General features: G+C 42.3%; 1 protein-coding gene across 1 annotated transcript in view; it reads right to left on the bottom strand.

The window, feature by feature from the left end:
• Positions 1 to 12,846: 12,846 nt before the first annotated feature.
• SSPN (sarcospan) overlaps positions 12,847 to 27,165 on the bottom strand; it is a 48,169-nt gene continuing 33,850 nt past the window's right edge. The window contains exons 2-3 of the mRNA XM_066264957.1: positions 26,445 to 26,531; positions 12,847 to 16,425 (exon numbers count right to left, since the gene is read on the bottom strand). Coding sequence (XP_066121054.1) covers positions 16,060 to 16,425; positions 26,445 to 26,531 — 453 coding nt within the window. The 3' untranslated portion in view covers positions 12,847 to 16,059. The remainder of the gene's footprint in view (positions 16,426 to 26,444; positions 26,532 to 27,165) is intronic.

Raw genomic sequence — 27,165 nt, 5'->3', positions numbered from 1 at the left:
CCACCTTAGCCTCCCACCCTAATATCAGCTGGCCTAGCACAGCCAAGGTGCATCTCCTTGGCCACCTCTTCCCTAAATAAAACTTAAAATATGGAGTACATAAATAATTTAATGGTCCATGTGTTATTGGCCATTCTGAATAGATGTGCTTCAAGACAGTGTGAATGGGCGAGCAGAGAGATGGCACACACTCCCATGGCTGGGTTACAAACGTGCGGCCCTGTTCCCACCCCGGGAGGGGCTGCTTTGCTGGATCCTGGAGGAGGAGACAGCTGCAGGGACAGCTCTTTCCAGAGCTGTGTTTTTCTGGCCTCAGAGGAGGAGAGCTGAAATGGAAAGTTCTAGCTAGATAGAATTGGAAGGCAAGGAGCAGGGAAAGTGGTGGTCCTGTCTTTCTGTCTGTTGGTCAAATAAGTTTGTAAATATAATATATATATTTGATTGCTTATAGTTTGCATTGGGTGTGGGGACAGGCTGTAAGCAGGCCAGGTTGTTATAGACTAAGGCTTAGTTTTAAGACTAAGCTTTTCCCCACACCCTTGACTGATTGCATGTAGGGTGGTGCACTCTCATGAGGAATCCCATCATGCCTCAGATAAGTGACTTTGTATCAGAGACTTCCTTGTTTGTATATTGGATTAGCAGGCATCCCCAAACTATGGCCCCGCGGGCCTCACGCAGCCCCCTGAGGCCATTTATCCGCCCCCCCCCCCCCCCCCCCCCCGTCGCACTTCCAGAAAGGGCACTTCTTTCACTGGTGGTCAGTGAGAGGAGCACTGTATGCGGTGGCCCTCCGACGGTCTGAGGGACAGTGAGCTGGCCCCCTGTGTAAAAAGTTTGGGGACCTCTGGATTAAAGGTTTTGATTTCTACACTATAAAGTGGGGCAGACCGGGAGCTTGCTCTCTCTCAGTTCCTGAGATTAACATTAGAGGAGACAGCAGAGAGGATAGAAAGGCCACGTGGAGAAGGCCAAGAGAAGCAGCCAAGATGGTGGAGTGCTGAAGGAGAAGCCAGTTTTGTGCAGAGTTTGTGCAGAGAGAAGGAGACGGGGAACAGAGGTGAATAAGTCTGGTGAGCTAGAGACCTTTGATTCTAGGAAACTCGGATAAGTCAGTAGCTTTGTGAGCCCTGCATGAGTGGGTTTTGGAGCCCAGTGTGTGTTTTTACTTGCCCGCCGGGTGCAAGCTAGTATTAAAGATGATGACCCACCAGTTCTTGGCTCCGTTGTTTCATTACCGTCTGTCCGAATCTAATGTGAACCTGCATGGGCCGGGCGGCTGTGATGGTGGCCGTGGATACTGGCTTTACACTGTCCCAGGCTGACTTACTTTCATTACTGCTCATTTTGACTTAAGCTAAAAGCAGGCGGATTGTCATTTTAGCCATTTTTCTCCTTTCAGTAGTTATCCCAAAGTCTAGAAATTGCTATAATTTAAAGTTAATGAAAAGCAAGTTCAGCAGCTGCATTGTATTTCAAGTCATTCTTTCCTTTTCTCCGACTGTCCCCGCCTGCCCAGCCCCTCAGGCCCCTGTGGTGTTGCCAAGGGCACCGCTGAAGCGGAAGTGGAGGGGCCTTTCAGAGGCCACCACCGGCTTCCCCTCCCCTCCGCTGGTTTCCCATTAGTCACTTACTTGGCAGGAGATAAGCAGGCTCCTTTTTTCAGGTTCAGCAGGTAAAGAATGTTTCTAACTGTTCTGGTGTCAGGACCAAGGATGCTGTTTATTTCTGCTTTACCTACTGACTTCAAAGTCCAATGTTTTTTAGCTTCATGGTGAATATTTTATCCCTCTTGCTAATGCACTGAGGAAGAACAAGACCTGATTGTTTTGAAAGGAGTTACACAATCCACCATATTCTCCAGATACTGCTTGTGCTGTGTGTTTACGTTCGTGGTTGTAGGAAAGGACGCATGCGCTCTGCACGGGAGACCTTGAGAGAGTCTGCGATCTACCAAGCGTGCAAATGGCTTTGTGTACTTCTTACTGAGACACGACGTGGCACATATGACATTGTAGACTCACGATTATTTCTCTCAGTGAATATCCAATCATAGACAGGTAGGCACAATTCACGTAAAATTCAATATGAAGGATATTTCTTGTTCAGATATTTCCAATATATTGTTACAAGATGATACATTGACAAAAAATATTCATTCAATGAAAAAGTACTCATTTAGATAATATTATCTTACAATTATTATTAAAAATTAAGAGGCATATAAGCATAATTACAATATAAGATATTATGAATGTTTTTCTTATGCATTTATCATATTATAATGTATTATTATTGCAATGAATAAAATGTTTTTTTTATTTCCGATATTGTTTTCTTCAATTTATTTTTATCCTCCTTTTCATTGTAAAAAAGTTGGTCACCTTACTATATGGCCAGTAGTCACTGCCGTCGTGGCCATTCACATGCAGGTTTTCATTGCATTCGGGCAGATGGTAAAGAAACAGTGGAGCCAAAAAATGGTGGGCCATTTCTTTATTAAAGTCTTGCACCAGCCGACAAGCAAACACACAGGGCTCCCAAAACCACTGACACATTATCTGGTTTCATAACCAGGAGCATCTTCTCTGGTTTCTCCTAGAATCAAAGCCCCACCAGTCTCAGCAGAGCTCACAAAAGCCCCCACCTCTCATTCCCCATCTGCATACCTTCTTCCTTCACTGCACACGGTTTCTTCTTCAGCATTCTGCATTCTCTCTGCTCTCACTCTACAAACATGGCTTCTCCCTCCCTCCTCTCCTTCTCTCCTTTTCAAAACTTTCTGGCATGAAAAACTCTCCTCCAGCAAACATTATCAAAACAATGGCCCCTCCCAAGCAGGAAGGTATCTGCAATTTGCAATCAACTGCCCTGCTTTGAAGGCAAACACACATGTGGCTATCAGCGCCATATTTTAACACTAAAAGTGAGCAAACTCAAAAAACACCAATTTTACAAACTCATTTGTCCAACAGTCCCCTCTCCACTTTTTTTCTGTGTTCTAGTCATTGTGTGACACCTTCTGAGAGGTCCACTGCAACCCCACTAAATGCAAAATGATCAACACACGCTGGAAAGACTGATGCTCTGATAAAAAATGCCTTATTATTTGCACACTGGAGATGTTTATGCATCTTAAGGGCTGGCACCAACATCCTGGTACTCTTTAGCAGCACCAACATGTAGCTCCCTGGAGGACAAGTCTGGCTTTGAAAAGGACATCAGCAGAAGGCTGTGATGGTTGAGTGGTTAAGGCATTGGACTTGAAAAGGACATCACCAAAGGTATAAGAAAGTGACTAGTAAGGAATATCCAATGCGTATTGGCAAGAGGAGCATTGGAGTAGAGTCTAAAAGTAATCCTGTTTCCAGCATGTTGTAGATATGAACTCATGTGATCTTCACAATAACCCTGTGAAGTAGGGGCTCTTATTACTCCAATTTTATGGGTGTAAGAACTTATAGAGTAGTTAAGGATTTCGTACATGTGTCTATAGCTAGTAAATTGGAGCCAAACCTAAAATTGGACCACTAACAGTCTGACCAGTCCTAGGGTCAATGTTTTTAACCAAGTCAGAGAGGAAGCCCCCTTGGGACTTTCAGTCACTGATACCATGTAATCACCACCGAGTGCACATTCTCCAAGAGGCTGCTCCGGCCAGCCTGTTACTACTCCCTAGGCCAGGGGTCCCCAAACTACGGCCCCCTGAGGCCATTTATCCAGCCCCCACTGCACTTCCGGAAGGGGCACCTCTTTCATTGGTAGTCAATGAGAGGAGCACATTGACCATCTCATTAGCCAAAAGCAGGCCCATAGTTCCCATTGAAATACTGGTCAGTTTGTTGATTTAAATTTACTTGTTCTTTATTTTAAATATTGTATTTGTTCCGGTTTTGTTTTTTTTACTTTAAAATAAGATATGTGCAGTGTGCATAGGGATTTGTTCATAGTTTTTTTTTATAGTCCGGCCCTCCAACAGTCTGAGGGACAGTGAACTGGCCCCCTGTGTAAAAAGTTTGGGGACCCCTGCCCCAGGCGCACGTACAGCTACCGCTCTCCAAGCAGGGCGTCGGGTCTCCCTGAATCACCTTTTTCATTTCTCTGCTCGCTCAGGGTCATGCAGGCTGGGTGCAGATGAGTAACTTTTATTTTATTTTGTTAGATTCTTTAAAAAAAATCAAAAGAAATGTCCTGGAATATAGTAAGAAAATGAATGTAGAGTTTTCTCCCTATCCCAGAAGGAAACAAGACCTTGCTTAGCCTCCTTGAGAAGACTTCGCAGGCGTATCCAACTTGTTGAAATCAGTGTTGTGTAATTACAGATCCCAATCAAACAGTAAAATATTGTATTTCATATGACAAAAAGTAAAGAAAAGAACTAAAGAAGAATTTATGCCAGACATTGAACCAAGCAACTTTGAGCATGTCACTCTTATTTGCTCTTCTGTAAAATGAGCGAGTTGGACCAGAAGGGTCCCTTCCAGTAAAAGAGAAATAATGTCTCTTAAAAAAAATTTTTTTTAATTGAATAATTTCATTTAAAAAAAAAAGAGAAAAAAACCTTATTTGAAGCTTAATTCCTCTTACAAAGGAGTATACAAAACTTCAGTAAATCTAGGGTTTCTACAGAACATAGTATAAAAACTTTGGTACTTTTATTTTTAAGTACCTCCCATTTTATTTACTCTGACAGTCTTCTCTCTCATCCAGAACTGCTTTTATATTACAGAAGGAAAGAATTCAATACGCTTCAGGCAGATAGCCAAGGGTTTCCATGATAATGTCTCCCTGGTCCTTCTCTCCTGGCTGTGGTTCTTCTTCATCTAAAAGAAAGAGAGTGTGAAGGGAGAAAAGAGGGCATGAAGGGAGATCCTTTGAAGTTGAGTGTGGTGTTCTCATGTCTTTTTTTGATGTCAGAGTCCTACTGTGTTCAGCGCCATGGACGTAGCTTGGAATACCTGCTCTGATCTGATCAGATTACATTACATTTATGCTAAAGGCAAGGAAGGCACCTCCCCCCAACAGGAGAGTTCGCTCATGTCTATATTTAATTTCTATTTTTAATTCACAGGCATGTTGCGAATCTAAATTGGTTTGTCTTAGCCTTCCAGAATACCCAAGATGTCAATTTACAGCACTCTGCATGTAGGATTGGACAGAGGAGGCTTGTCTTGTAAGCCCGCTTCTGGCACCACCATAAAGTGCTTGTGGAGCAGGTGACATGGCCCCTTAAGAACAGTTTTGGAAAAGTCCTCTGTGAAGTTTATCTCTGGGATTCCAGTGCTGACCTTGGCTGTCTAGACATCGATTCATAATGTTCAAGAATCCCAGTTTGCAATGAACCATATTATTGTCAAAAGAAGGTCCCTTCCAGGAATTTTCCAGGATTCTGCCCCTGCATGGAGCCTGAGCTGCTGGTACTAGGCAAGGGTTCAGAGCTGATGCCTGGGTAGGAAAGGAATAACTCCTCCAGCTAGACTTGAAGAAAGAACTCATATGTATCTGTGTGAACACTGAGTTCATAAATCCACCAGTATCTCCAAAGGAGAAATGGAAGCTTTGCCCTTCTCAGTGTATATAGCCCACTGCTTGAAGCCCTTTGTGACTTTTTTACTACCCTAAAGGTTACATGAAATATTTATTATAACCTGGAGTCTCCTGCATCTATGGGAGCAGGGAAATGGCCCATGGAATGGCTCTGGGATCTAAAAGTCTTACTCTGGTCCTGGCATATCATTTCCCCAGGCCAGTGAGCTTCCGGGCTCACAGATACAGGACTTTGAAGCCCTGATCCAGCTTGCTTACTGAATAGAGTCCATGGCTGAAGAAGAAACACAAGAAAATAATCTGCATTGCCCTGCCAGTGTTGGCTAGGGCAAAGGGATTACGGTTTTGTACTTAAGCTCCAGAACATAACATCTATTAGTTTGTGTGTTTTTGCAAAGTGCTTTGCTAGAGAAATTTTAGTTGCTAGCATGTTCTCCTGGTTTCCTGATGTGCTCCTAAATTTTAATGTGTTGGCAGCTTATACTCATCATCACTGTCATTGTCAAACACTTACATAGCATTGATCATAGGCACTGTTCCAAGTCTAATACGAATAATCATTCATTCTTTACAAAAATCCTATTTTTTTTTCAGATGAAGAAATTGAGGCAGGGAAGTAGGTGGCTTGCATGAGATCACACACTAGAATTTAAACACAGGCAACCTAGTTCCAGAACCATACTCTTAATGAACATAATGTATGGCCTGTCAAGTACATATAGACACTGAATTCAAAGGGTCCTTAATATAATATTCTGGGATTTCCCAAGTCTAGCTAAAGAGAATCATATTTTTGCATATTATTTTCAAGTATGTGCTAAAAATATCTAGTCTATTCTTAAAGAATTTTTTGCTATAAATTTTATTGCTACCTTGAAATGGTAGTTTATTGATATTTCAATTCTACTTCTTTCTACTTCCCCTAACTTACCTAGTTTTTACTCTCTCTCCAAAATTCCTGAAGCTAGACGTATTTTTAAACATAAAAGAGGCCAGGAGACCCATGAGAAGAGATCTCGACAATTAAAAGTCTGTTGGTTTGGTAAATTTTCATGATTTTCAGTTGGAAAAAAATTTCCTTTTAGGTTGAATTTAAATGAAGCCACTCAAATAAGAGTTGTGTACCATTTTATTAATATTCTTCAGATAAGATTATTATGCAGGGATAAGGTTTCTACGAGTTCCCTTGGTGATTTCTTCCACATATTACACATTCATAGCTAGGAATTTCTTCCTACTGTGTATTCTAAATCCTTCTTACACTGCAAGTTAGCATCACAGAGGAAATGGCTTTATAATGACACTTCCATGAGCTACATTGAGCACTGCCTCTAGAGTTGTTCTTGTAGTATGAGTAGTCCTTACCGTTTCTAGATGCAGATTATATTAAAATAAAATGAAGACTATTCCATTTTCTTACTTGCGGTGGACTTGAACTTTACCTTGTCTCCTGGAAATAAAAAACCAAAAGAAGTAGATTTTTTTTCTTAGTATTTTAAAGTTTGTGGGGTTTTCAAATTACAAGTGCTACAATTTTGTCCTGTCATGTAGAGGAAGTAGGTCCTGCAAGAAACTCTGGCTTTAGAGAACCTTGTGGAAATCACTTTTTAAAGCCTCTTTCTATTCTCAGTGCTTTCTAACCCAGTGAGATAACTACAAGGAGACTGAGCTACATTTGCACACAAAACTCAAGCACCGCAAAATTTCTTACATGCTCAATTTGGCTGCAGCTGGCCAAAGATCCATGCATTGAACTTGGTAGACTGGGACCCAAAACAGAGGCATTAGAAAATCAGCAGAGACAGTGGTTGGAATGGGAGAGAGCCTCTCTCCTCTTTCTCTGTGTTGCCCAGGTATGCTTCACAAGGTACTTGGAAATTCTGCATTTCCCCAAGTTTAGAGAAGAACCTTTCTGAGAGCTTGGCTGACATGTCACAGCAGGGAAAGAAATGTGCCTCTACCTGAAACAAATCATGTAGCTGGTCTCAGATGAGAAAATGTCTGAGGCAGAAAGAAATAAGTCAGAGCCTTGGGGGATCCTTGAAAGACTATGAAGTCCATGGGGAAGAGAGAGTGGCTGGAGCAAGCTGTCCCCCTCTCTCTCGCTCTTCTCCCCGGGGCTGCTCTGGCAGCAGAACCAGATGGAAATGTCACCTAATGCAGAGTGTTTTATTCCTCCTGGTCTATACCCTGCCTTATACAGTGGAAGCTCCTTGGCAACACCCTGCAAAGGTTCTTTTCATTTTAAATTGAATCCTAAGAGAGATATATATTTTTTTCTAGAAGTGCCAGCTTAAAATAATTGCTAGAAGTCTCAATAGGACTAATCAGAAATTCATAGAAAATACAGATGGAAAAGAAGATCTGACCCAGTGAATTTCTTTCATTCTGCTCAGAAGGCTTCTGCTGTCCAGGGCACCCATCAGTTCTTGGCATTGTGGGCTATTAATAGGAGCCTCACAATAAATCCCTGCCCTGTGAGATAAGAGAAACTGATTTCACTGCCTGGGTATCTCTCCTATGGTGACCACACATCTTTCACTTTCATCAGGTGTTTATCAAAATCAGATTAATAAAAGAATGACCAGATCAGAATTGACCCCTGTCTAAATCTTGAATTACAAATGACTTTCATGTGCTGCCTGGGCAAAGTAGTGTGACCTATAGTTGAACTGGACTTCGTATTTCCTGCACCTTGTCCTGAACTCATTTCCCAAAAACCCCGTTCGTTCGTTGAATTGCTGCTGATAATTGATCTGAGTAAGAGAGGTGAGGCTCGCTACATGGAGCTGTGGACATGTGGTGACAGATTCTATCTTTGTGATAAGTCATAAGTCACTAGTGGGTTATTTTGAGCTCTCCCAAGTGGAAGACAATGGAGCATTTAGTAAGTTGTGCAGTTATGTAAGACATCTTTTTCCAAACAAAGCTGAGGCAGGACACCCAGCCAAAGAATTGAGCAGAGGAGGCTGTGTGGTCTGGTGGTTCCGGGGAGACATGTGGGGCCAGGGCTTCCTGGGTTCAGCTACCAGCAGAGACTCTGACTCAGGGGGAACAGAGCCAAGTCTCTTGGCTTGGGGCAGACAGACTGTAAAACCCAGGAGAGAGAAACCACAGGTCTGTGCTCAAGGACTCTGGAGGAAAAGCACATTTTGGAAATTAAAAAAAAAAATTACACTGTTAAGTTATAACTTAGGACTCTTCTAACAAGAACTGAGCATTTTTCCTGCTTATTGCCTGACACGTCCTCCTCTGGGCTGCAGTGTGAAGTCAATGCGGTCTGTGAGGACACTCTATGTGAGATGAATAGAGAAGCCTGGGAGTCTGAGAGCAGTCAGTCAACCTTGCTGAGTTGTCACAGCAATGCTCAGGAAGCCCAACACTGGGGGCAAAGAGGTTCTGCATGAACTTCTTCCTTTTCTTACTCATTCTGCCTTCTACAATAAAATGCTGTCTGAAATTCTAGGAGGAAAAACCCTTTCCCTCAGACTTCTGGATGCTTCTCTTCAACCAGTTTGAGCAGGGATCAGCTCAGCTATAACCAGCAGCCTGTTCAGCTACAGACCCGCATATGTTCCCAAGTGTCAGCTGGAGCAGGGCCTGATGGGAAATGCTCTCCAAGTTCCACCAGCTCTGAACTGATTCTTCTGATCAGGCAGAGCAGGCAGCACCCACATGGTTAGGTTTGAGGGACTACGGGTCAGATGTTCCCTCCCCAGCATCAGGCCTCGTTTCTCTGGGCCTGAGAATTCTTCTTCCTCTGATCTTTAAGAATAGCCCTATTAAAATGAAAATAATATTTATAGAGCTCTCTGTATTTAAAGCCTTAAGCCCAAGCACTGGAGTTGAACAATACCATGGTCGAGTCTCATATAAATAAAGCAGGGATGAAGCAGGGGCAGTGTCTGCAGTGCAGTGAGGTGGGGGCAGGGAGAGTAGCAGCAGTCTTGTCTTTGGAAGAGTCTAGATAGCTCAGGAGAAAGACATATAAATCCTAGAAACGGAGGTGGCCTTCTGGGTCACTTTACCCAGAGCTGTCCAGAAGGACCCCAAACGTGGGCATTGGTGGGTGTGAGGGCTGTGCCAGGCTGACTGCTTTTACTCCCACCGGAGCTAGGTCAGGTGGAATCCAGGGTTTCGTTTGTGGTCACTTTATAAAGGACCCAGAGATACTTATGAAGTCACTCTTTCCTACACTTGCCTAAGTACACGTTGGTTCAGTGTGCTATGTCTTAAGCTTCTCTGTATTAAAATAAAGTACGCTCTCTCTTCTTTTTCAATTGTATAACTATCCTTTGGTCACCTTGGTTGAAATCTGGGGGAAAAAATTAATAAAAAATTAAAAGTCTGCTCTCGCCTCTGAAGGTACCGGGGAACATTGTCTATTCCCTAAGAGTTCATGAATTCTATCCTGAGTGAAAGAAAAGAAAAAACATGCATTGAGCTGAGTACCAGCGTTAGCTGGACTCTGGGTCCTCTGTCTCAGACGTTTCGCTGTGGCCAGCACAATGCTTTCGGGCATTCCTTGGATAACCAACGTTTAATAACACATGCCTAAGAAAATGCAGGGAGGCCAATTTGGGGTAGAGCACACACTCATCTTCTCTGGTCACAAGTGTCACTGATCCCTGTGGTCCATGGGAGACAGCCTCTTACTCTTTACAATCATATCTTGTCAGACAAAGACTACCCAGTGCCAGTTTCTGAGGAGAAGGGTCTGAATAAGAGCGCAAACAGAGCAAATAGAACTCCACATACAGAGGCCAATGTCTTTAGGGTTAGGGACCCCAAAGTTCCTGCTGACATGCTGTTGTTCAGCGCCCTCATCAGGTTGATCCAAGCCTGCTCCATAGTTCCTGGCCGCGGCGGAGGGCCTGATCCTCATCTCATTTCCTCTGCTTCCTTCTCCAGCAGGCTTTCAGGTGGAAGAGGAAGGAAAGCACAGGTTCCACAGGTGAATCTCCAGACCTCACCTCCACAAATCCCTCCCAGCTCCCCACCCCCAAAGAATCTTGTTAAATAGAAGACTTCACGTCTCAGTTGAAGTCTTTGTACTTGGCCTATCTCTCTAGTATCTGCTTTTTCTCAAGAATAACAGATGAGAGTATGTCTTACATTCCTTTGGATAAAGGACTCCCCCTTCCCAGAAAAGACCTCCTCTAAGAGCCCATGCTTTGGAATAAACATATATAAATATTTGTTGGAAAGAAACAGCAGAATGAATTGTCTCCAAGTTGGCATTCTTATACATATGTTTTATTTTCATTTGCTTACAATCTGAATTTTTAAAAATTACCATAATAAATATTAGTCCTCTACTTCATAAAGGCTAACTTATGAAAGATATGAATGTCAAATGAAAAAATAATTTATAATAATTTATTATGAACTCTAAAGATAGGTTGACTCTATTAAGGGACAAAGTAAATTTCTGCCTGTATAATTTTGATAATTAAGTTTGCTACAGAATGTAAAGATTCATCTGTTTCTATATCCAGACTGGAGAATGCAGCTCCAGTTGGTATTTTTGATTATGCTCCAAAATAAATTTTTTTATGATTCTCAAATGAGAATCAGTGAGCCACAGAGTCAAGCATACTGAAGGTACTTGATGGTTGGTTTCTGAATAAATAAGGAAGGGCTGGCATACTGCAATCAAATATATATAGTGGAGTGATACTATAGCAGAACTCAGTCAAGTTTTATTTTTAAAATTTAAGGTTATACATGTTTCTATGACATTAAATTAGAAGTAATATGAAAGTCAGGAGAAATGTCTCAGCTTCCACTTCTGCTCGGGAGGAGAGCTGAGAGAAGACAGCCACATCCCAGAAACATCCAGATGTGTAAACCAACAAATAGGCACCCAGCCAGCACACAATTCTATGAGCTATCATCAACAAGACTTGGGGAGTGTTATCTTACAATAAAAGCTGAATTTCTGTTTGAGACCCGTTCGATAACATTTCTGGTTTATAAAGAGGAAGTCACAGAGGGAAGAGCAGAACAGAGCTACTGTTCTGGCTGGATGTGGGGACAGGAGCCTGCATCAGTGAGAAATGTCACAAGCTATGTAAAACTCAGCTAAGGACAGAAGAAACTAAATGTTTATTAAGCTCCCTCTGTGAAGCAGTCACTTTGCTAAGTGCTATTGCATTTAACGTTTCCCATGATGCTGTGAGACAGGGATGTTTTTCTCCACTTTAGAAAAGAGAACTCTGAAGACTAAATGGTTTCTTCAATATCACAGAGCAAGAAAGTGGCAGATTTCTGACCATGAGACTTACAGCCTTGACAACAAGGATAAGAAATCCAGCTCAGGGTGTGTGTTCTATATTATTATCTCTTTCCTTTTGCAGGCTTTTCTAACTAAATTAAGCCAAAGGGACCACTGCATTCTATAGCATGATCAACTATCTAACTTGCCTCAGAGTTGGTAAGAAGGATCCCTTGCACTCAGATTTTGAAATGGAATAGGCTGTCTGATTTTCTACGTCACTGAATGTATAATGTGATCGAACTTGTGATGCCCGGCGTGTAACCTTTCCTTAGGTCCAGCTTTATTCAACATTAATGGACATGAATTAAGACCAGCATTCCAAGTACCTTTGGCAAGATATTTCCAGCTCCAGCTCCCTTGCCTGGGGAGCATTTAGCACCTTACCTCCCATGATGGCTTCAGTGTACCAAAATAAAGAGTCAGTGAAATGAAGGGTCAACATGAATGTTACTTCTGAGCTATTCCAAAGCTAGATTTGTGAAGTAAACATAAATATGAGAGATTTTACATGCATGTGCAGTGTACCACCCCTTTAAAGCACATCCAACATGGTTTTTCTGAGATTATAAAAGATTTATTAACAAAGAAAATTTGCATGATACACATCCCCTTTAAAAAACAACCATCTCAAACATATAGGAAACACAGTGTTTTCCGTCCATTATCTCATCACTGCCAGAAGAATGAAACAACAACACCAAAGTACAGATCAATACTTTTAAAGGGGATAATCATTTGAAATAATAAAGTGCTAGAAGTCAGAAGAAACAAATCAAGGTATTTGTTTCACAGGCTGAACCATTGAGCCTTCATCCAAATGAAAGTTTCCACTATGAGTCAACATACTTGGCCATCAGCTCTTTTTAACATTATCCTAAATACACATGAGTATAGTAACAACTGAGAGCCAGCATGACTTATAGAACTTTATGGCTACAGAGCAATATAGTCCAGAGATAATTGCTACAAAATGTCAAGGTATACTTCATGATGGGATATAATTGGTTTTTCAAGACAACTTTCAGCTTCCTTTCTGATTATCTTTAAAATACTGTTCACTGTTGTCCCTCAGAATTTCCTTTATATATATGCTTTACCCCACCCTTTATTAAAAACCTATACACATGTTTAAGATATGCTGCATGCAAGGAGGACATACAAGAATAGTAAAAGATTCTGATGACATGAACACACATATAATGGATTCTTCCTGTCAGAAGAACACATTGGTGTGTGCAGCTGGAAACTCCTCAAGAGAGATCATATAGACTTTTAATCCGAAGAAGGACAAAGTTAGGCCTGTTACTTGATTACAGTTTCTAGAGCTTGCCTAGCTATATTTTTAGGCATGGCTCCAAGGAGCTGCCTACGCAAATTTGGCTGGAGCGAAGGAGGCACAGATGGCGGTCACGTGAAGGCACAGACCGATTGGGCTCGGTTGGTTACAAAGTCTGTACATTTAGGCTGCTGTATTCCTCCTATTTCAAGTACTGCCAAGTCCAGGCTGTTCCCCCTCTTTCCAAAGTCTTGATTCATTTAATTCTCCTGAAGGAGGTGGAAGAGGAGGATTGCGCAAATTTTACTGTTTTATGTTTTGGAAGAGACAGTCACCATCCTGGCTTCTTGTCAGATTTTAGATGTAACATTTTGCTAAGTGTAAAGCTGTGTATCTGTTCCTTTTTCTGTTGCCATTATCGTGACTTCAATATTTGCAAAACATAAACTCAAAATACTTCAAATCAAGCCCAAAGCAGTTTGTTATTCATGCAACACAGTTCTTACACTTATCAATACACAGTGAGCTCATAGAACAGGGATCTTTTCCTTGCTTCTTTCCTTCCTTCCTTCCTTCCTTCCTTCCTTCCTTCCTTCCTTCCTTCCTTCCTTCCTTCCTTCCTTCCCTCCCTCCCTCCCTTCTTCCTTCTTTGTTCCTTTTTTCTCTTACAACTTTTCCCTTCTTTGGGGATTTACCAATGATTCAATTACACAGTAGCAAAATCCATATATATCTCCTGATTATTATCAAGCTTATCGCCATGTCAGTTCTTACTGGTTGCATTATTTAGAAAAAGAAAGCACATCAGCTAAAGTATTCTACTATTTGAAATGCCCTGTGAATCACTTATAAAGCCTAGAGCACCTTAGTGATGTGCATAGAATTCTAATTTTTGAATATAAAAATCTATACTGTTTGCTATAAAACATTGTTAAAGATATTCAAGGTGTGCTTGGTGATTAGCATTAAAGTACTAGTTTCACTCTCTTTATAAAATAGCCTACAACATTTCAGATTCTCAGTCATTTCCTTCTTTATGTAGAAAACTGTCAAAATCAAAATGGATTCAAGTATTGAGATTTTTTTTTCCAACAAGACATTAAGTTTTTTTTCAGGTCACTATCAGGAGGCTAGTGCTCTGCTGATGTAATTTTTGTGTGTGCTCAAACATCTGCTCCAGAGCCTTATCCTCTGAGCTTTCCAATGTGCCTCCTTGGCCTGAACTAATATGTAGGAAGGTCATTAAAAAAAAAAAAAAGCAAGTCAATATATAAAAAAAGGTTTTAACATCTGTTAATCAGGTGTTTTATCTGGAGGACATAAAAGTTATTTACAGTCTTCCAACTAACCAACTTAACGTTTTCTTTTTTATTTGGGTATTTACATTGTGTAGAAATCAACACTGTTATCACAAACAGTGGAATCATTCATCTGTCTTCTAAAGCACACAAGAAAATGTTTTTCTTTTAGGGTAGAGTTTCATGATTAGTATATAAGCAATGTGGAAAGGCAAACTAGACTCACTATCTTGAGTTTCTACTTTCAACAGAGCATACTAAGAGAGAACGTTCTTGATAACATCTATGCTGCATGAATTTGCATTCTGAGCTCTTCCTTACAGCACTGATATTGTTCCAAATTTAATAACAGCAATAATGAGAGAGAAAACTCCTGCATCATAGGGAACTTGTGCTATTTTTTATGTCAGTTACCGAAAAACAAAATAAAACAAAAACTACCCCCCGAGTCAATGTGCAAATGCTCAGATAAAGACTTCAAGACATTAGTTCCAGTCGCTAGGTTGACTGTGCACTCAAATCAATAATAGGATTGCATATCCAATGCAGTGTCATCAATGAAACGCATTGGCACTCCCCAATCTTTCTCAAAAATACTTAGCTGCCAAGAGAGACTTGACAACATATTACAAATGTGCTATTTGTATAAACATTCCTGTTACAAATGCTCTTGTTTTTGTTTAAATGGGTAAATTTAACCTGAGCTATTAATAATAAAAAAAAAATTCTCTGTTGTAAAGCTTGGCTTTCAGAAGAAACAATCTTTAAGCCTCTTGTGAGAGTCGTGTCTCCTAATACCTACTGTGCTCTTAAGTTCAGCCAGGGCTCATTAAATAGGCTTCAGAGCATAATTATATTTAACAATTAGCTAGAAATTGGTTTTAATGATTTGTTTTAGATGACAGAATAGAAGCATAGTGTAATTATTTTAAACCTTCTGTGTCATTAAGAATCCAACTACCACCAACTTTCAATTATTGAGACACAGACGATCACCCAAAGCATTTAGTAAGTGGTCTGCTTACAGAGCAGAACTGGGGAGAGGGGGGAAGGGGAAAAGGCTGCCGCCCCAGCCCAGGTGTTCATAATTATAAAAGGTTGCAAAGTCTCTTTCTTTTCTACTCTGCTCCTTTAAGTTGTTTCATGCCTTGAAGACATGTCTACCAGGGAAAACAGGAGTCATCCTGGCTTTTCAGCTCTCTCCCCACCCCCTGCCTTTCTCCAAGACATAGTGAGGACATCTGGGTGGGAGGTAGGAAGGCCTAGAAAAGACTACAAAATGTAGCAGATGGACATGAAATGCCAATTCACACCCTCAAACTGGACTAACAGGAAAGAAGAGTATAAAAGTAACAGATAGAATGAGTATGAGGAATAAACTCCAGACAGTTAGAATAAATCTGTGCTATCCTTCCCTTAGTCAGTGTCCTTCTACTATCCAAAGTCAGTTTGGATCATATTTTCCCCATAAGAATTTGTAAAAAATACTGTAGAAACTTGAAGCACTTTCATTTCCTAAAAAATATAAAAATATTCATTGTCAAAGTTTTTTTTCTTCCATCTCTTTTCTTTCTTTCTTTTTCTTTTTCTTTTTCTTTTTTTTTTTTAACCTCAGCTAGTCAGTGTGCTGGTTCCTCTCCCACCTTTGAGCAAGAATATTAGACATTTTGCTGCTGGCCTTTGGAAGTTGTTAAGGAATACATCCTGTCACCCACATAAAAGACCTGGTACCTGTGTTTCCACATCACAAAGCAGGCCAACAAGCACACAAGGCCACAGACCAAGTTAAGAATCATCTGGATGAGTAAGAACAGTTTGAAAGTGCCAGTGATGCTGGCACAGTCAGTCACACCTCGATACACAAAGGTCCTGCTCAGTAGCTCCGAAGAGGGCAGCTTGCAGTGGCAGGAGTCCAGTGTGGTTCCACAGGTGAACTGTGTGAGCAGTGAATAGTGGTGGACAGCGAATGCTGCGGCCAGCACGCAGACCATCAAGCCGAAGGCGCTCAGCAAAAAGTACAATAGCTGCAAGAAAGCAGAAGAAAACCTTTCTGGTCACAAAGTACTTTGAATGACTCTTGAGAAAGCTAATTAATAAAAGCTGTTCTTTTTCTTCTCTCTCAGAAAATTCCCCAACGGAGGGGCTGTCTCTCCTCAGAACCTTAGTACCCAAGACATGGAAATGGCTCCATGTTTGTTAGTGAGCAATCCTTAAGTGCTGACCATCTTGTCATTTGTCATACAGATATTGGGTGCTTTTCATGAAATGAGCCAACAATACTAGCTTGGTTGTGGGATGTTTGTGTATTGGATGTAGCAAGCAACTTAGATGAATCCCAAACATAAGAGCCATCCCTGAAACGCATGCTGTGCTTGTTTTGACCTCAAGGACTGCTCATGCAGAAACTGAAACAAGACTAGAAAGTATAGAATAAATTTCTGCAATGTAAATACTGTGTTGGCCAAAGTTGGCAACAATTGGTGAACTGGTGACATGGGTTAATAAAAAAAAAGTTATGTTCAATGTAGCGATTGACAAACTGTGTCCAGGAATACCAGGGTATCCAGTAAGCAGCTGCTGAAATAAAAAAATTATGGCTCCAGAAGGTAGCTAGCTGACTTGATGTCACCTTCATCACCTACAAGTTTCATTCCACATCTAGAACTATGAAGTTCCTGAGAATGAAAATAAACTGTAAATTGTCCCTCAGTCACCAAGGTTGAACACCGTTGGCCTGCATGTTTGCCTTGGGATGGAAAAGTTTGGTCAAAGTTCTAACTCTGCTGCTAAAGAAACATAGAATCCTTGAACAATTCAAACATTTAGCTTATACCTGAAGTGTTCTGATAAAAAACTGTGAGTGCTCATTGACATAGCCATAATATTGTGAGTGGAGCGCAGAGCGCATTCCTAGCAGCTGTGTCTGATGCAATGCTGTGAGAATACTCCAGCTCCCAGAAGCCTCCTGGGCATGCCCAGGAAGGGAGCTCACCTGCTATAAGGAAGTGACTCAGCACCAACCACGCAGCTCCTTGATCTTTTCAGCCATTGGCTTTGAGGAACACGCTGTAACATCCTATTGGCTGAACCCATGTATATAAGCTAGCTTACTTCCTGAATAAAGCGGATCTGCATCATTGAACCTGGTTGCCGGACTCAGGTTGTTGGGTCTCTGTGGTCCTCACCCCCGGCAGGACTTGTCCACAACTGGCGCAAACGTTGGGCAGGGTCCTAACCGGCATCCAAGGGACGAGTGAGTGACCCTCTGCAATGGAAAACCTTCTACCCCACTCTTGAGCCCCACAGGCTCAAGCCCTGCACGCCCTATTGCAGGGTAGGCGAGTTGAAGTTTGTGAAAAGAATCCCTATACTTACTGGGAAATCCTCTCTGGTTTCAATCCCTGGATTAGGGACACATCTCTCTGGGACCCGGATACTTGGGTCCGAGCTCTCCAATGTGTTTGTTAGGCCAAGGTGCATGGGGGGCAAACGTTCCTTCTCGGCCTCATTCCTGCCTTATTGGCAATAAGCGCCTGCTTGGCTGGTGGCCTCTGGGGACCCTCCGCAGGTGCCAAAAATATTACAGGCTAATCCTCTCTCTGGGGAGCTCCTACCTCCCTATTCGCCCCCCCTCCACTGAGGAGGAAAGTAGTTTAGCCTCTGAGTTTGACAAAATCGTGCTGAGCGCGGAGAAACGAAACCAACCGAATTACTAACTGCGCCATCAGCTCTGCCACCAGAAAAAGCAGAAGTCGCTACTTCTGCATTCCCTGCCAGGGCTCAATGCCCCACCCCAGCCTCTTAGACGCCATTTTCTCCAACACATGTTCCTGCTGCAGACCCATGGGCCAGCCTATATGCCCCCATGTGTCTTTTTTCTTTCTGTCTGTCTTGTCTATTTTCTGTATCTCTCGCTCTCTTTCTCCCCAGCCTCTCTCTCTAAAATGATACTGGAAGGACCCAGCCACAGCACAGTGGCAGGGATCACATCCTTTTCTAATGCAAGGGAGAGGTTATGCTTGTGTTTTTCAGCCAATTTGGACCCCAGGAACCTACCAACCTGCTTGGCAGGGTTTCTTGGGCACCCACTAAGTGGTTAAGTCTTCACCTGTCCAAAGCCATAGCCCTGGCCTTCTCCACACCGACTACGCCTGAGGGGAGGAGGTCCTCAGCGCTCCAGAAGAAGACCTTGTGGCCAGCGTGCACGCCCCATCACCTGGGGGGATGTGTAGGCTTTGGTGGAGCAGGTCCAGAGAATTGCCCCTGACGGGCCCGAAGGCCCTGGTGCTCTGTTCTTGCTTATGTGTGCTATAGTAACCGCTGACTCCTAGACACAGGCGGCGGCAGTCCAGGGCTCGAGCCCAGTAGCACATGTTGGTGTTTTCAGCTCATCTTTGGAGGGCCAGAGTTGTGGTTCACGGACTCCAGAAGATAAACGGCGGCAGATGTGGTGGAAGCATGAATAGAAGCCAGGCTTGCATCACCGATTGGCCACTGGAACAGCAGGGAGTGCCTGCTAAGCCGCTGGTGGGTTCGCTGACATTTTGGAACATAAGGGAGGATGCCATCATGTTCTCCAGAGCAGAGATGGAAATTCTGACTGCCATTGCCATGTGCTCCCCTCTTTGGGACAGTGTAAGACCTGCCAGAACAGCAGGGATGAGGGGGTGGCTGATGCCCCATGTGCATGGACTGATTTCCTGGACTATGACCGGAGTGAGCATTGGCTCCTTTGTTGGATGGACTTACGGATTTTGGACAATGTGAAATACCCTGAATGGGGGTGAGGGGCAGCTTTGCTGGAGGCCCTTCCCCTGCCCTAGGAAGCTTTTCCCATGGCTAGAAAGCTCGAGGACATTTTGCACTTTTGGCAAAGTGCTCAGAGACTGGTGAAGTGTACCTCTGTAATTGTTGAAATTATATGACTTGTCATGTTGTTGTAATTTGTGTAATGTGCCTTGCAACCATATGCAGTACACAGCCCACGGCAAGCCATCCATTCTGTGTTTGGATGCTGGGACCTTTGTGGGAAGGGGGCGTACATGGACCTACATCCATTTTTTTACAATCAAAATGGAACTGTGTTTAACGACACCTAGAAGGTCTCTGTAACACAATGGGAGGGAAATGACATCCCGACCCCTAGGAGCAATCCCCTGTTTAAGACCCCCGTTCTATTTCCTAACTAGTCAAACATTGCAGAAGCTTGCCTCATTGTTTAATCCAGCTAATCTATTAGCATATAGTATAATAGGTATTATAGTTGTTTTAGTTCTACTAGGGTTCTGTTGCATAATGTGTAGCATTCAGAAGCTACAACAGCAAGCTGCCATTCATCAAGTCCAATTGGCCTTAATTAAAAGAGAAGGGAGATGTGGGTGGAGCACAGAGCACATTCCTAGCAGCTGTGGCCGATGCAATGCTGTGAGAACACTCCAGCTCCCAGAAGCCTCCTAGGCACACCGAGGAGGGAGCTCACCTGCTATAAGGAAGTGACTTAGCACCAACCACGCAGCTCCCTGATCTTTTCAGCCATTGGCTTTGAGGAACATGCTGTAACACCCTATAGGCTGAACCTGTGTATATAAGCTAGCTTACTTCCTGAATAAAGCAGATCTGCATCACTGAACCTGGTCCCCGGAGTCGGGTCTTTGCGTCTCCATCGTCCTCACCCCCAGCAGGACTTTTCCACAAATATAAACCACTTTACAGAACAAGAAATGTTCTTGTGATTGATCTCATGACTGGATACATTTCTCTTAATGGTCTTATTTACCAAGGGTCTAAATAAAGAAGAGTCCCTAGCTTTTGGGACTAGTATAGTCATCATATTCCAAGATTCATATTACTAGTCAAATGTTCCTTACAAGGAGCAGTTCTGGTGAATATAAACTCTCCAAAGTAAAATTTGTTTCAATCACATCTACGTTCAGATTAAAGTAGTTCTCTGAAAAGATTATGCCCTCCCCCTACCTCCAACTATATATAATTCAAATTTTAAAAATACATATATAATTATAAAATGTGTCCAGAGTCCTCCAAATGATTTTCTACACACTGACAATTTCCAGTGTTTCCAAGTCTTAGAGATAGAGTACTTAAAGATGTATTTCTTCTCTTTGAGTGGTGTGTGGGGAGGGGGATGCGTGTGCACGCACATGCATGCAGATGTAGTTGCTGCTTCCCTGAGCAGTGTCTGATCTGCCTGGAAGCTTGACTGTGTATCTGGTTTGCCTTGACCGTGCCTCTGAGGGCATGGAAAGAGAGTGGAACTGGTTAACACCATTTTGTCTTAAAATGAATGAACAACCAAAAATTGCATGGATTCTTTGGATTTTCTCATCAAAGCTATCTTAACCATACACACTATTTATAATTTTAATCATTTGAAGGATTATCAATATAACCCACATTTCTTCACCTGTGAAACAGTTTATAGAAACATAGTACAGCCCTGGCCGGTTGGCTCAGTGGTAGAGCGTCGGCCTGGCGTGCAGAGGTTCCGGGTTCGATTCCCAGCCAGGGCACACAGGAGAAGTGCCCATCTGCTTCTCCACCCCTCCCCCTCTCCTTCTTCTCTGTCTCTCTCTTACCCTCCCGCAGCGAGGCTCCATTGGAGCAAAGATGGCCTGGGCGCTGGGGATGGCTCCTTGGCCTCTGCCCCAGGCGCTGGAGTGGCTCTGGTTGCAAAAGAGCGACGCCCCGGAGGGGCAGAGCATCACCCCCTGGTGGGCAGAGCGTTGGCCCCTGGTGGGCGTGCCGGGTGGATCCCGGTAGGGCATATGCGGGAGTCTGTCTGACTGTCTCTCCCCGTTTCCAGCTTCAGAAAAATACAAAAAAAAAAACAAACAAAAAAAAAACCAGAAACAAAAAAAACCATAGTACAGTGTGTCCGTAAAGTCATGGTGCACTTTTGACCGGTCACAGGAAAGCAACAAAAGATGATAGAAATGTGAAATCTACACCAAATAAAAGGAAAACCCTCCCAGTTTCTGTAGGATGATGTGGCAGCATGTGCGCATGTGCAGATGATGATGTAACACCGTGTATACAGCGGAGCAGCCCACAGCCATGCCAGTCGAGATGTGGACGGTACAGAAGAAAATTCAGTGTGTTCTGTGGCTCGCTAAATTCGAATCCCAGATGAAAGTGCAACGTGAATATCGCACATTTATAACGAAGCGTCACCACATAGGAATAACATTATTCAGTGGGATAAGCAGTTGAATGAAACCGGCAGTTTGGTGGAGAAACCCCGTTCTGGTAGGCCATCAGTCAGTGACGAGTCTGTAGAGGCTATACGGGATAGCTACCTAAGGAGCCCTAAAAAATCTGTGTGTGAGCCACATTGAACTGCACTGAATAGGTATGAAACTGGGGGAGTTTTCCTTTTATTTGGTGCAGATTTCACATTTCTATCATCCATTGTTGCTTTCCTATGACCGGTCAAAAATGCACCATGACTTTACGGACGCACTGTATATGTCAGGGATATAACAAGAGTAACTTTTACTCAACTTGTTTAGTCTCCCTTGGAGAAAAGGAACCAGATAAATATAAAACGGCACATTGATGAAATTTAAGAATAACAATAAATTGTGTTATTGACTGCCATTGCTTTGGTCCTATCCCCAAGATTTTCAGTAGCCATGTTTTCTGCAAATGCTGGCTTGCTTAGGCTAAGGAGTATGGGTTATTTTAAGGGGTCATTGGGGCAGAATATTTGAAATATTCTGAGTTGTGCTGGAATATTCAGGCTTTATGATTGACTCCAAACTCTTGATGCCAAGAGCCAAACTAAATTTTGCTGGTCATGTTGTGCATGTGTGTCCATTGTAGCTGCCTTTCTAATGCAGCAACACAGAATTTCAAATTATTTACTCCCGGAGCATGGGTACATCTACGAGATTACTTTCAGGGAAGACCCAAATTAAAAGGATAATATCCCATTCGAGAGTCATCTGCTTTGTAGAAAGGTCCTAAAATGGAGTTTTCTCTGCATATCTTATCGTCATCAATGAATGCAATTGGGGGGTGGGGAGGGGTTTTGTAATAACCTTTCTTACCTCCAACACACACATATCCTTAGATAGCATATTTTTTCAGCATTCATTGGGGCAATATCTAAAATGAATGATGATAATCCCTCATTCTCTATCTGTAAATAATTCAAATAGCTGCAAAAAATATTATTGTCATAATCATCACAAAAATTCATTTTCTAAAATGAGAATTGTATCTGTCTTAAAAAGATGACCTTTGGCACAGAGGTCAAAAGATTTGCCCAAGGCATTTAATGAGTGCACAGGTACTGGATAGGCACATAGACCGGGACACCAGACTGCCTGAACTCAAGTCTTGCTTCTCCGCTCACTGGCTATGGACCTTGGGCACACTGAGCAACCCCAGGTGAGCCTCTGTTTCTGTATTTGTAACCTTGGAATGATGATCATAACAGCATCTACTTCACAGGATTATCATAAGGCTCAAAAGAGTTGGTATTTGTAAAAGGCTTAGGACAGTGTCTGGAACACAGTAGCACTAAAGTATTTGTGAAATAAATACATTAGTAGACAGGTAAAGAGCTGTCAGTTCTCTGTACTCTTAGGCAATCAACTCTACTGGCTTTGTCTTATTCTCTGTTATGTGGAAGTAACAATGCTAAGTTAGCTTATTTCTATAAGCTTTCCAGGATGTAAACATTTACACAGCCGTGGAGATTGCTCAGTTTTCATTGAGCATCTTACATGTTCTAGAGGCCAGGCGGGCACCAACAAAAGGCATGCCCCTACCACACTCAGTGGTGTGTGACCCACACATTGTGATTCTGTTTCTCCCCTCCATGAAAGCATCCGGCCAAGTAAACAGGAGTGAACCACAGAATCAAGTTTCTTATCCATTTTAAGACATAAATATATAGTCAATCCCCAAAGCCTGTGGGCTACATCTGCAGCACTTTAGCATTTTTCCTTCGTGGTTTAGCTCATCTGACAGCAACAAGCTTTGGGGTTAGAATCTGTAATTTAAAATCAAGTGGCTTGTTTTACCTACCCGGCACGAATAAACTATCAATGAGAGTGTTTACAATGACCTTGGGAATACGAGCAAATATATCTTGATGAAAGCCCAGCTGGGGACACATTTGTGCTGTGGGTGTGTGCGCGCAGGCGCGGGGCAGCGACGGGCAGGGGCACGGTGGCCCCAGACACTTATGTAACTGAGCGCCCAGGCGCCGCTCTACACGCTTGCTGCCTGTAATTGGTACCCGGCTGCAGCTTCAGCGTTCGGTGACTTCGGGAGGAAGGCAGCTAGGCTTCGATTTAATTACCTTCCCTGTTGGCAGGCTTAGTAAGGCCCCTCTGCAGCCCAGCCGCCTCCTGCACGAGGGCACGAGGCAATTGTGCCTTACATGCCCTTGTGGGGAATGTGCGCTGGAGTGCTCCTGCGGGCATGGGAACCGAACACGTTTCTGAAAATCATCAAGGTGAGCCCCCAGAAAGCCGGCCAGGCAGGAAGCCAAATCCACACAGAATGGCCTGCCAAGGCCAGGACAGAGCTCCAGGGGAAAGAAAGACCGCGCTGGTGGCGTCCGGGGCCTGCCAAAGGGCCTCTGGAGAAGACTGTGCTAGCTTGAGAGAAAAACACAAGCCTATTGTCGAGAGAGAGAGAGAGAGAGAGAGAGAGAGAGAGAGAGAGAGAGAGAGAGAGAGAGCGCGCTAGCTCGTGAGCATACGCGCAAGCTACAATAAGATGCTTTCATCGTCACCTGATTGCTTGCCCTGGCTATGGGTTTCTTCAGTAAGAGGAAATAAATTCGCAAAGCTGAGGCCAGGGTCTCAATATGGGGCCACTAAAATGTGGTTATGCTAGTGAGAAACTCCAGTAAAGATGTATTTTCATTCCTTCCTCCCAAAATGGTGTGAGAAGCACAAGCCAAGTGTGCTGTAACCTGTTGTGCCTTTGGAAAACCTTGAGATGACTGAAGTTCGTTTTCTAACTGAAAATAATATAGTGGGCATCTTAGAGAGCTGGCAGGAAGCATCACTAAAGGTCACACGCTGGAGAAAAGCGCCTCAGTATTTGTCAATGTCTGTCACAGGTGGGGGAAAAAAAGATAGCTAATGAGATATTCCTAGTGGGGAATTCTCAACTTGGCTGACATTGGCAGTGACATTTTTTCTTTTCCCTTGCTCCTTATTTTACCAGCAGATGTTGAGATAGCTTTGGGGGCCTCTGTGAGGCTGATGTTTTTGCCTCTGCTATTCCTAGGATCATCTGGGGAGGCAATGAGGGTCTTTCACACACACTGATGAATTTAGTTTAGACCATTTTTGTACATGGTGAGTGAAGCTCCTGCAATTTAACAGACTGGTTTTTTTTTCTAGGCTTCTGGCCTTTCTTTCTCTCTCTCTCTCTCTCTCTCTCTCTTTCTTTCTTTTCTTCCTTTCTTTTTAATCATTACCAAGCTTTGCTTTACAAAAAAATAAAATAAAATAAACATGGACTGATGTCTGCTTTATCTGGCCTTCTTCATTTAAGGAATACCCTCAGAAAAAATAAAATTTCCATATGCAGGCGTAGCCACCAAGATTCTAACTATCTTTTTTTTTTTAAATAGCATCCATTAATTATTATTATTTTTTATTTATTTATTTATTATTTATTTTTATTTATTCATTTTAGAGAGGAGAGGGAGAGACAGAGAGAGAGTAGAGACAGAGAGAGAGAAGGAAGGGAGGAGCTGGAAGCATCAACTCCCATATGTGCCTTGACCAGGCAAGCCCAGGGTTTTGAACCGGCGACCTCAGCATTTCCAGATCGACGCTTTATCCACTGCGCCACCACAGGTCAGGCCCATTAATTATTTTTAATTAAAAAAAAACCTGGAAAACATTTCAAATTTAGAGAAAAAAACACAAAAATGCAGCTATAATCCCACTGCTCTCAGATAACTATTTTTACTAAGCATATAAGAGCTCTTTTCTTTCTGTAGGATCATGTCATGCATTTTGTGTAGCCAGCTCTTTTGCTAGTTAATATAATGTGAATATTTTTGTTTCAATAATTACTCTTTTACAACCATATATATATATATATTATAGTTTTTATGCCAATAGCTTCAATCATACTAGACTGAAAGATGTTAGACTATACTAACATCTTTTCTGCATCTTCATAATTCCTAAATAATATAGTTAACTTACTTTGCCTTATGCTTTCTTGTTAGTGAACAAAGGAGTGTCCAATTTTTTTTTATATTTTCTTGTAGAAGAAGAGTAAATGATATAAGTGGACAAAAACAAAACAAAACACTACAGAAAGCTTTTTGTTCTTTGCTACAGCAGTTGAAAGAAAATGTAGGAATCTGATTTTTACTAACTCTGATTGCTGAGTTGGGTATTTATCTCCCTAAACTCTGCAAGGTATGTCTGTGTTTCCCTCTAGAGTAGATTTTATGTGCAGTGGAAATGCTGTGTACTCGAACTGGCTCCAGCTCGAACACACTGTCTCTAACAGAGAAGAACTACATGCACAGGGAAGACACACACACGTGTTAAATCATGCATACCCTAACTCCCCGCCCCCTTTGCCCTCAGACTCTTGGCACAGATCATTTGGATGCACCCAATGTACTTTTTCTGTCTCAGTGATCCCACCTACAAGAGGAAATACAGTTACACCACTTTATTATGAAAATATTTGAAATAACCCCCAAGATATGGAAGTGGGCAACGATATAGTCATCTTTTCCCTGGCAAAGTGTTTTGTTGAACTGATGAATTTTCAATATTCCTTTTAAGGGCATTTGAAGGACAGACTCACATGCCCTATGCCAAGCCTGATCATGGAAATTAAAACTTAAAAAAAATTAGCATTATATTTGTAGTCTGGATGAATGCCCTCCTAAAACATTTTTTTGGCCTGCCTAAATATGCCATTTCTGGAATAATCAGATATGCAACCCCTTAAAAGGGACTTCTTGATTTTGTACTTGTGTTTCTTTCTAGGTGAAAATAAAAGAAAAAGAAAAATGACAACTTACTTTCATAACAAACTGGATACATGTCTGTTCATCAACTTGATACGAGACACAAAGCATAAACAAACCCAGATAGGCCACCACGCAGACCTGCAACGGAGAACAGGGATGAAAGGATGTTATCAGGCAGGTCACATCCTAAAGGCATTGATCTCAGTGTCTTCCACATCCTTGTCAGCAGGCTGTTCATTGCATCTACTTATCTTTTTTTGCTATTTTCTTTAACTTAAAACAGAGTTTTAAAAATAGTAAAAGTCAAATTATTTAAATTTAGCCTGTATTTAAGTCCTTTTGATGTGGCAGATGCTACATAAGGTCCTTTGGAGTATCCAGTGATGAATAAAAGTTCCCCAACCTCAATAGGGTATAGTCCAAGATGAGTACACGCACAGTTCTGAAGCAAGGTATTGTATGTCGGACGCTATTCAGAGATGTATACAAAAAGAAGGAAAAATAACATTGAGCTGGACAATTAAAAAAGCCTCCACTTAAGGAGGTAGATTTGAAATGGACCTTGAAAAGAATGATGATAGTCATCATGATCACAACATTTACTGAATACTTACTTTGTGCTGGGGCTCTTCTAAGGGCTTTGTATGGATTCCTTCATACAGTTATCTCAAGCCCCTCTTAAGTAGGTGCTATTATGATTGTCATATCATAAACAAAGAAACAGAAGTACAGAGCTAGTAAATAATAGAACCAGCACTCAAACCAGGTAGCT

This window comes from Saccopteryx bilineata, chromosome 1 (assembly GCF_036850765.1).
Source record: "Saccopteryx bilineata isolate mSacBil1 chromosome 1, mSacBil1_pri_phased_curated, whole genome shotgun sequence".
NCBI lineage: Eukaryota > Metazoa > Chordata > Mammalia > Chiroptera > Emballonuridae > Saccopteryx > Saccopteryx bilineata.
This window is presented reverse-complemented; position numbering and strand designations above follow the sequence as displayed.